The 11,520-nt window shown below is 47.0% G+C and overlaps 1 protein-coding gene across 1 annotated transcript in view; it reads right to left on the bottom strand.

The window, feature by feature from the left end:
- KDM2B (lysine (K)-specific demethylase 2B) overlaps nucleotides 1-11,520 on the bottom strand; it is a 91,856-nt gene that overhangs the window by 36,236 nt on the left and 44,100 nt on the right. The window contains exon 12 of the mRNA XM_015567266.1: nucleotides 6,905-6,991. Coding sequence (XP_015422752.1) covers nucleotides 6,905-6,991 — 87 coding nt within the window. The remainder of the gene's footprint in view (nucleotides 1-6,904; nucleotides 6,992-11,520) is intronic.

Below are 11,520 nucleotides of genomic sequence, written 5' to 3'. Positions count from 1 at the left end.
AGGTTCGATTCCGGTCAAGGGCATGTACCTTGGTTGCAGGCACATCCCCAGTAGGGAGTGTGCAGAAGGGATAAAGGCCTACATTTCAGGGAGAAATCGACGTCATCAATGTTTCTAACTCTCTATCCCTCTCCCTTCCTCTTTGTAAAAAGTCAATAAAATATATTTTAAAAAAAAGACTTAGCTGTCCTTTAGGAAAACCCTGGTGACCCCAGACAAGGTGATATTTTACTTGGTTCCCCTCACTGCACCCTCCTCCCTGTTGTTGAGCGTCACCTGTGCCCACCCTCAGGGGCTGCTCTTTCCTGCTCCCGGGAGGGTAGAATCAACACCCTCTCCTCCCACCCTGGCCCATCAAGGGAGCTGCCTAACCTCCTGCCCACTCTCCTTCCCTCCCCCGCCCCCAGTGGCATAATCTAAGGCAACAGTCACCCTCCCCAGCTCACAGGGCCTAGGACTCCCCGCTTCGGGGAAGTGAGGAAGGGGTCCAGAAGCATGTCCCCAAACCAGCCATTTCGGCAGAGCCCGTGACCACTTCAGGGAAATTCGGCCATTCGGACCCTTGCCGGAAATTAAGTTTTTAGCACCAGCCAATAGTAACTTAGGGATGGAAATGTGTCCTCTATTTCGACTGAAAAAGCCACCAGCCTTCTGGGAGGACAGATTCAGGGTTATAGCGTTTACTTAGAAACCGTCATTACAAAAACCTATTTAATTGCTATCAGTGACTGATGACCCACTGTTGAGGTACCTCACAGACAGCATCTTGCAGGAAAGCATTATTAGCCCCTTTACATGTGATTAAGTGGCAGAGCTGGGATTCGATGCCCAGATGCGTCTGACCCCAGAGCTTATCCTAGTCGTGCATGAGCATTACCTGCAAAGCACTTGGAAAGTGCAGATTCCCAGGCCCCGCCCAACCCTACCACATCACAGCGTCCGGGGTGGGGCCCAGGAAGCTGTATTTCCTTAACTTGTTCCCCAGATAGAGCAGATGCCTGAGGGCTGGTCCTCGCTGGACCACACTGCCCGTCGAGGAAACCACCTGGCCCTGCACAGATGACGTGTGGCAGTCATTCTCCTTGCCAACTGTGCACCAACTTCATGGCTCCGGCGGTGACAGGAATCGGGAGCCGAGTAGGAACAGGAAGTGCAGAGAACGAATTTTGTGCCTCTCCTTCCGGGAAAGGCTTTGTCACTCCCCAGGCCCCCTAAACGTATCGCCTCCCAGATCTAAATGACCAACTGCGGAGGAAGGGGACGAGCCAGCAGAGCAGAGCCGAGGGTGACACACGCATCAGGTGTGTGTGTGTATGTGTGTCACTTCCTCCCGCGGTCCCTGTGCCGCCCCTAACATCCTCGTGAGGAAGCTGATCCAGTACCCGCTGAAGACGACTGTCCCTGTGTCCCCTGCCACGGTACTTGCTCATCCACAGGCCAGCCTCTCTGCGCCTGCACTCCAACGAAATTGCCAATAATTGAAATTCAAGTGGCAGCCTGCTTTGGCCACTAGAGATAATGGATTAAGAAGCAGGACGCTTCAACAGGCTCTCTTTCCACAGGCAGCCGAAGCTCGGCCTCCCCCCTTCCTCAGTTTCCTTCCTGGGAATGAGCTGGCAAGCTGGCCAGGTCACCGTGTCTGGCTGTTGAGCACAAGGTCAACTGGCTCCTGAGTTCAGAGGTCAGGCTTCAAATAAGCTCAATTCTCTGGGCTTGGTGCTAAGGTCACAGACAGGGCCCCCCAAATCCCGCCACCTGGTCATAAAAGGAAGCGGCCAGAGTGCAGACGGATCAAACAAATCCATCACCACCGGAGGAAACAGCCCATCAAGTGCATGGAGACGGATGGTGATTCAGTAGCATCTTTGATTTGAAAGACGCCACATCAGAAATGACCTCACAGCGCCTAATCACTTCCAGAAAAGGGCCAAGTTCTGCGGGAGCCAAGGTGGGAGATCAAAGCATTTCCAGCTAATCATCATTTCTCATTAATTACTTGTTAAGTAACCCGACCCAGACCCCGTGCTGCTCCCTACCTTGCATCCTGACAGCCTCGGTGAGCACCCTTGATCTTTCAACCCAACCTGCATGAAATTGAGAAGGAGCCGACTGCAAACCTGGGAATCAGGAGACCCCGGGCGGCCCAGGCAGTCAGTCGTTTACTTACTTCTTCCGTTCCCGTTAACTTTTTAACCTCGCGGGCCAGGAAATGCATAAATATAGCACCGGGCCCCCTCTCCCCCTTCTCTCTGCCACATTTCATTGAGTTCCTCCGAGCAGAGAAACACGTCTGGGGACAGAAACGCCTTACTATTCACCAGCTGCGTGGCCCCGACTGTGCCAGGGCCCCTCTCCGAGTCCCCAGCTTCCACGGCTCCATGGGGATAAGACTACCCACCTCCTAACCTCCTTGTAAGGGTTAAATAAGATCTAAACATACTCAGTACATACACTGAGGAGGAACTTCCAGGGGACGTGGGCTGAGCTGGCAATCATTTATTTCTAGAACTGGGGGCCGGGGGGGAGGACATGGTATTCATTAGTCTATTATTTATACCTTTTTGGACGCTGAAATCATTTACAATAAATGTCGTGGGCTGAATTGTGCCCAACCCCCAAATTCCTATGTTGAACCTCCAGCACCTCCAAACGGAGCTATGTCTTTAAGAAGGTAACTAAGTTAAAACCCGGCATTATGGCGGGGCCCGAATTCAGTATGGCTGTGTCGTTACCAATAGAGGAGATTAGGGCACAGATACACAGAAAGGGAAGACCATGTGAAGACACAGAGACAGCAGCCACCTACACGCCAAAGACAGTCCTCGGAAGAAATACACAGATCCTGCCAACGGACACCCTGATCTCAGACATCTGGCCTCCAGCGTGGTGAGGAAGTGAACTCCTGTCGTTTCAGCCACGTGATCTGTGGTACGTTGTTAGGGTGGCCCTGCCAGACTCATACAATAAACTTCAAAGAAATGATAGAAAACATAAACTAAATTAAAAAGAAAAAGACCGAGCTGGCATGGCTCTAATCGAAAAGACAGACAATAAGTGTTGGTGAGGATGTGGAGAAATCGGAGCCCTCGTACACAGCTGGTGGGGAGGGAGAAAGGGGCAGCCACTATGGACAACTGCCTGCCAGTTCCTCAAAGTTCAACATAGAGGTGCCATCTGCCCAGCTAGTTCTACTCCTAGGTATCTCTACCCAAGAGAAATGAAGACACGGGCTCACATAACAACCTGTTCACAAATGTTCAGAGCAGCACTATTCACAATTGCCATGAAGTAGAAATAGCTCAAGAGCCCATCAGCAGATGAATGGACACACAGAATATGATATGTGGCCATACAATAGAATTATCACTCGGCCATATAAAGGAGTAAAGTACTGATACATGCTAAACTTGGATGAAGCTCAAAAATGTTGCGCTAAGTGAAAGAAGCCAATCACACAAGGCCATATACTGTATGATTCCATTTCTATGAAATGCCCAGAATAGGCAAATTCATAGAGAAGGAAAGTAGATTAGCGATGGCTGGGAAAAGAAAGCTTAGGGGGCACCAGCTGGTTTGGCTCAGGGGATAGAGCGTCAGCCTGCAGACCAAAGGATCTCGGGTTTGACTCCAGCCAAGGGCACGTGCCTCGGTTGCAGGCTCCTCCCCAGCCTGGGCCCTGGTGCGGGAGCATCCAGGAGGCAACCAGTCGATGTGTTTCTCTCACATCGATGTTTCCCTCTATCTTTCCCTCTCTCCCTAAAAATCAATGGAGAAATATCCTCGTGTGAGGATTAACAAACAAACAAACAAAAAAAGAAAACTTAGGGGAAGGGGATACAAAAATGTTCTAAAATTAGCCGAAACCGGTTTGGCTCAGTGGATAGAGCGTCGGCTTGTGGACTGAAGGGTCCCAGGTTCAATTCCGGTCAAGGGCATGTGCCTGGGTTGCGGGCACATCCCCAGTAGGGGATGTGCAGGAGGCAGCTGATCGATGTTTCTCTTTCATCGATGTTTCTAACTATCTCTCTCCTTTCCTCTCTGTAAAAAATCAATAAAATATATATATTTTAAAAATGTTCTAAAATTAGATTGTGGTGATGGTTTGTACAACTCTTTCAACATTTTCAATATACTAACAACATCTCATTGTGCACTTTAAGTGGGAGAACTGTATGGTACGTGAATGACATTTGTTTTATTAAAAAATGGCTGGGACCCCATAAGTGTTGCTGAATGTCAAAGGTTATTCCTTCTCCCTCCTACTCCCTCGTTCCCAGATGCCTAAGGGCTCCAACTTTTCCTATCCAGGCCCAACTTGGGTATAGACCGATGCTTATAACCGATCCTCCTCGGGGTCAGGGCCCTCCTGGGGTCAGGGCTACTCCCCCAGAAATAGCTTGCCGTTTCCAGGCCTCTGGAGGAATGGGGGGCAGATGTTCGAGTGTGGGGTTTTTTTTTTAATGTCTATATGCCCCTGAGGAGCGGGCTGCGGGTCTCAGGCAGAGACGATGGGGACATCTATAGTCCTGAAGTGACTTCCCCCTTTGGACCTCTCCATGGATTGTGAGATGGCCGTGGGTAGCGGTAAGTTTGTTTCTTTAACAGCCCACATTCTGCAAACCCTACTCCTTCCCCTGGAGGCAGTGAGGCAAAGCCACGGTTTCCTCTTCAGGTTCAGCACAGCTGTGGGGCCTAGCTGGTCTGTTTCAAGGTGCTAGGTCTGCGAGAACAGTTTGTGGTCTGCTAAATGGCATTTATATTTATTGCCCAGGTCGGGGAAAGCCAGTTTTAAAATGCCTCCATGGACTGGGGACCTAAAGACGGAAGTCAGGGAGGCGAATCCTCTTCCATTCCCACTGCCTCCTAAATTCCCACTAAGCTCCAGAGTATTAGAATCCAATACCCACCAGGAATGAGCACCCTTTTCCCCAGTGGATCTGCATTTAGGAATGAATATGCCCTGAGGGGATAAACGAAAGTAAAAAGAAAAACCCAGAGCAGCACTGTCCAATAGAAACAGAATGTGAGCCACATACGGATTTTAAACTTTACTGTAGCCACATGTAAACAGGTAGAAAGAGCCCTGGCTGGTGTGGTTCGATTGGTTTGGTGGCATCCTGGACACCGAAGGTTGACGTTTCAATTCCCAGTCAGGGCACGTGTCCGGGTTGTGGGCTCGACCCCCAGTGGGGAGTATGCAGGAGGCAACCGATCAATGATTCTCTCTCATCATTGGTGTTTCTCTCTCTCCCTTCCTCTCTCTAAAATCAACAAGCATGTCCTTTGGTGAGGATTTTTAAAAAACTACAGTAACCCCAAGTACATTTGAGATGAATAACGAATAATCTTTTTTAGCGTAAGTATATCCCATGTAATATGTAGGATATACTTATATTAGAAATTTTATTTGTTGTTTATCTGAAAATCAAATTTAAATGGGCATCTTTTTAAAAAATCTGGCAACCCAAATTTCAATAAGCAATCAATAAAAAATAATGAGATATTCTGCACTGTTCTTTTTTGGGATAAATCTTTGAAATCTGCTGTGTATTTACACTTACAGCACTGCTCGCCATGTTTCAAGTGCTCAGCAATCACATACAGCTTAGTAGCTACCATTTTGGAAAGCGCAGATCTAGAATGTTACTCTCAGTAATTTACAGAATGGCAAAAAAATAAAATTAAAATAAATCAGAAATTAGCAAAATACCCATCAAGGAGGAAGGTTGCTGAGGTTACAACTCACATTTGGAGAGCCCTAACCATTGGTCGCTCCTTGTCCTAAGGACTTTGTGTGCATTATCTCATTTAATCCTCACCGAATATATGGTATATTCAAAGAATATATGGTGTAACCCCTTTTTACAAATGAGGAAGGTAAGGATCTGGGGCATATATAACTTGCTTAAGAAAGTAGTGGAGCTGAGTGCAGACAGACTGATGGTAGATGGATGGGTTGACACACATGAATCGCAGCCTAACACAGCCATCAGGAGACACACCCAAACCTGACTGGTTTTCTCTGGATGGTGGACTTTGAGGTGAGGGCTAAATAAGATAAGGGATAAAATAAAAAATAAATAAAATAAATAAATTTTAAAAAATCAAAAATTAAAAAAAAAACAATTAAAAAAAAAGAAGATAAGGAGGTAGAGAACTAGGCAGAGCAACCTGCTCCCATAAATTCTAGAGATGTCTCTAGTATTCTTCCCAGTGTCTTTTTTTCTATTTTTGTTAATCCTCACCCAAGGATATTTTTCTATTGATTTTTAGAGAGAGTAGAAGGGAGGGGGAGAGACATAGAGAAAGAAACATCGATGTGAGAGAGACACATCGATTGGGTGCCTCCCGCACTCGCCCCTACCAGGGCTGGCCAAGGATCAAGCCTGCAAACAAAGAACACGCCTTTGACCAGAACCAAACCCATGACTCTGTAGTCCATGGACGGATGCTCAATCCACTGAGCCAACCAGCTAGAGCTCTTCCCAGCGTCTTTATCCTTTCCTGTTTGATTAGACTTTTTTTATGGTAAGCATCCACCAATTTTATAAAGAGAAAAAATTCACTTTCAAAAGAAAACAGTGCACGAAGCCGCTGGAAGAAAAAAAGCAGAGGTCAGGAGAGAAAGAAAAAAGGGAAGGAGAAGAAAATTCACCTCAGGGAAAGGTGAGGCATCACTTCCCCCCGTTTCCTGGGTGACCACCAGGAGGCACTGCCTGCAATTCTCACGCTAGGGAAAATGATCCCTTTCGAAAACCAAAACACTTGCAATGAACAAACCACTAAAACCATCTTAACTGGAATGCCCTCTCTCAGGAATCCCTCCTGAAAATGTCAACATTCACCATACAGATGTGAAAGGCCGTGGAAATGGTCACCCAGCGTCGGGCAACCTACGTCTTACCTTTGGAGTCTTCTTTGGCCAGGTGACTACGGGGACCCCAGTGATGGCCAGAGTGGGGTCGTCATCAGCGTGCTCCTTCAGGACATTCTGTGGGCAAACAAAGGAGCCATATTAGTCCAGAGTAGGGGGGAAGACCTCTGAAGGGGACTGGAGGCCACACCTAAGCCAGTTAGAAACGCCCTGAGAGCTCTCCACAAAGTCCACCATCCACCCGCCACCCACACACTCAGAAGAAACTGAGTCCATGTCACTAACGTGTAAATGTTGCTTGTAAATGTCTTGGCTCACTGTTATATCCCCAAAGCCACACACAATGACTAACCTATAGTAAGCTTCCAGTAAATAACTGAAAATAAATAAACAAAGCCACAAATTCCCAAAGAGGGACATTCTACGAAATGCCTGACCAGTCCACGTCTCAAATCTGTCTCAGCCAATAAAAACAGGGTAAGTCTGAGAACTGTCACAGCCAAGAGGAAACATAATATGGTGTCCTGGGATCCCGTAACCGGTAAAGGCCAGAGGTAAAAGCTGAGGCGGTGTGAACAAATTACAGACTTCAGTTATAACCATGTATCAACACTGGCTCATTAACTGTAACAAATGTACTGTAAGATGTTAACAATAGGGGAAACTGGGCATGTGCAGAGTATATGGAGACTGTACTACCTGCTGAATGTTTCTGTATGTCTAAAACAAAGTCTATTGATAGAAAATAATTTTTAAAATGCCAAGTAGACAGTCACAGTTACAATAAGGTAAAATAGAATGTGTAGGTGCCCATTTTTCTACCATGTACATATTTCAAAAGAAACACAGCCCGACTGTGTGGCTCAGTGGTTGAGCATCAACCTATGAACCAGGAGGTTCGATTCACAGTCAGAGCACATTGCCCGGGTTGTGGGCTCGATCCCCAGTGTGGGGCGTGCAGGAGGCAGCCTATTTAGTGATTCTCTCTCAGTAGTGATGTTTGTACCTCTCTCTCCCTTCTTCCTTCCTCTCTGAAATCAATAAAAATATTTTTTTTTAATTATATTTTATTGATTTTTTACAGAGAGGAAGGGAGAGGGATAGAGAGTTAGAAACATCAATGAGAGAGAAACATTGATCAGCTGCCTCCTGCACACTCCCTACTGGGTATGTGCCTGCAACCAAGGTACATGCCCTTGACCGGAATCGAACCTGGGACCCTTGAGTCCGCAGGCCGATGCTCTATCCACGAGGCCAAACCAATCAGGGCTAAAATATTTTTTTAAAAAACGAAATACAACAGAAAGAACCAAGAATATGGACATGATTCGACTCTGGTGGGTACTTCACATGGGGCACTGAGAAAGGCTAGCAATGGTTGGAGGGACAGTGGGAACTATGTGTACCTAGGGGAGGACATTGTTTAGAATTGCCAACGTCCTGATGATAATATTAAGCCAACCAACTTTTCATCAGTTTCCATTTTTAATTATTGTTTTCAAATGCACCGAAGACGTCCTATCCTTTAGTACTTACCACACCTGTCCCCTCCTCATCTCTGTCCATCACTCGGGACAGGTGGGACTAGCTGGGTGAGGGGTGCCCATGTAAAAAGCAGGAGGGCAGGCACCGCACGAATGTATGAGAGTGAGATGTACTGAGTACTTTCTCTATGCCGGGCACCATAACAACTACTTCAGATCCACTCTCTCATCCGATCTTCTCGGCCACCCTGCGAGATGGATTTATCACCACCTCTACAGTGTGGATGAGGAACTGTGCCTCTCAGAGCCTGTCTCCTTTAGTTCCATTCTGGAAGGATCACGGTACTGAGCCATGTGGTTTTCTTGATTCTGTCATAGACGGCACATCATCAGGGAGCCCCATCTGACCCCCAGCCAAACAAAATCAACTAATGTGCATACATTAGCACCAAATGTCTACTCCACAAAAATGCGCAAACCATTCTTTCCTATAACAGGTCACTGGTCATTCCCCAGTTCCCATCAGCCTCTTTGTTCAACACAGACCTACACTTTACCTTGTTTAGTTTTATAGTTTATCCAATGATTTCAAATGCCTGTCCTCATTTGGCCTTTTGGGCATTTGGACAGCAGACAATGTAAGAGGTTTAGTTCCATTATATAAATGAGAAAAATTAAGCTCGGAGGAGTTCAAAGGGAAGCCCAAATCACACAGGTAAAACCTGACTCTCAATCCAGTGTTCCCTCCACAACACCCTTCATCACCAGCGAGAGAAAACGAACATTGAAGGAGCCACCATGTCCCTTCCTTGTTCTCTCAACCTCCAACCCACAATTCACCAGAAGTCTCTGATCAAGTTCCTTAAATGTCTAAATCAAAAAATACAAAAATACAGGTGGGACGAGATTAACCAAAAAAAAAAAACCTATATGCATATATGCACAGCCCATGGACACAGACAATAATGTGGTGAAGGCCTGGGGTGGGGGGAGTATGGGCTAGACGGGGTGAATGCGGGGGCGTTGGGGGGGAGACATCTGTAACACTTTGAACAATGAAGATAAATTTTAAAAAAATACAAATGAAAGGGAAAAATGGGTGGCTGATAAGAGCCAAAAGCTAGCCATCTGGAGACTGACTTATTTCGGGGACTGTGTCAATCCCAGGGGCTCTGGTTACTGTGAGCCTTGGTGAGCAGCAGTCGGAGGTCCTGGGGAAACGGAGAGAAGGAGAGAAGACCTGGCCTTTTTGTAGCACAAGCCAAAGGTCACACCTGGGCAAGCACCAAGGACGAACACCAGGGGTGAGAAACAGGACTCGCTCACTGGTAGTGGCAGCAGGGGGCACCAGCTAAGGATTCTGCCTTGGACCCACATTCCTGAGCTGTGTTTTATTTCTTAGTGCAAAAGAACCCCCAACATCTGGGAAGAGAGGACTGGGGGAACCCTGAGTGTGCAGCCAGGAAGAAGTTGCTCACCCTCTGTGACAACACTCTCACTTGGAAGGTTCGTTTTGGCTTCAAAAATCTTCCCTGGGTCGCCAGAGACCGTGAGGGACTGGTGGCCTGGCCAGACAGACAGGAAGTCCCCTATTCCGGAGGACAGCATGGGTCCACTTCACCCATTCAGGCTCCTGGCCACACAGCATTTAGAGATGCTCGCAGAAGTGCCAAAGCTCCTGGGGCTCTAGGAGGCCTGTCCACCCAGTTTACAAACTCCTTAGCCTAACAAAGCCCTCCTCAGACAAGGCTCAGGACCGTAAATATCTCTAAAGACTGTCCAGTTCAACAAATGAGCTAAGTGGGTAGATGATATGAAAAAGAGATGTGCCGGCCTAGTGGAAAATACACCCTCAGGGAGGCAGTAGGAAGTGGTGGGGACTGCGGTGTGTGAAGTCAGCTGCCACTCACTCCCCACTGCTTGCCGCCACTCAGGAACATGGGCCAGGGGAGCCAGGACATTGTATGCGAAATGTTGGCAACTAATTACAAAAAAAAATGTTTACTACCGTGCAGGCCAAACACCACTGAGGCTGAATCCAGGCCTTCAGAGCTCTATCAGGTGGATGTAGGTGAGAGAGAGGAGGGGCCGAGTCCCACTCCCAGAAAGAAATCTAACCAACCAGGAATCAGGAACACTGCACATAAACAGGTCAGACACACAAGGTACTTTTAAAGGACAAGGGCTCTCCACAGCACTTCCTCTTGAAATGAATGTGTTTTTAACTCAATTACAATGTTTTCGGAGCCTAATACTATTAATGATTGAATTATTGATGAAAATACCTTATTCTCACTTTACAGGACCTCAGAAGAATAACGTAGCCACGAGACAGAATTCGCAGGTTTCCTCTGGGGAACCCAATATACAAAACTCCTGCCACAAGATGAGGGATTCTTAACCTGAGGTCCGGGAACAGGCTCAGGTGTCCAAGACCCCCTGACATTGCATGCACAATTTTGTGTGTATAAGTAGATTTTCATAAAAATCTCAAGAGAGGCCAGCAACCTCTAAAAAAGTCAAGAATCAATGAAAAAAACCATTAGCGAGTAAAGACTTGCTTTACTGAAATACTCACCATAGAGTTTAAGATTTTTAAAGCCAAAAATTATAAAACTTTAATTTCACAACCCCTATAGAAGATGTACCTGCTCTAACAAAGTGAAATGTACCTGGATTAGTGATTTCGTATACTGGCTCCCTCCGCTGGTGACTACCTGATGTGGGCCCTGGGTCTCACTTCTGCTAGACCCCTGGTCACAGAGCACCAAGGGGAGGACAGTCTTAATCTATAATAATAAAAGCGTAATATGCTAATTAGACCGGAGGACCTTCCGACGACCTTCTGGACAAAGCCTCGGCTGCGAGGGCCGAGCCCCGTGCACGAATTTCATGCATCAGGCCTCTAGTATTTCTGTATCCCAAGGCCTCACACACAATGTTTCCTATATGAATAATTGAACTAATTAACACAAACGGGGTAGAGTTTGCACACCTCAAAAAAAGAGACTTAAATTCCGTTTCAAACCCCAGCAGGCTGCTGGAGTTTCTTGGGAATCAGACATTGGAGAAGGAAGCTCAGATGCCTCTGAAGCTTCACTCCGAAAAGCCTTAGCCATGCTGACAGGAGGGAGTTCCTGGAGCATATCCACAGGAGTTCCG

The sequence above is a fragment of the Myotis davidii genome, unplaced genomic scaffold (assembly GCF_000327345.1).
Source record: "Myotis davidii unplaced genomic scaffold, ASM32734v1 scaffold223, whole genome shotgun sequence".
NCBI lineage: Eukaryota > Metazoa > Chordata > Mammalia > Chiroptera > Vespertilionidae > Myotis > Myotis davidii.
This window is presented reverse-complemented; position numbering and strand designations above follow the sequence as displayed.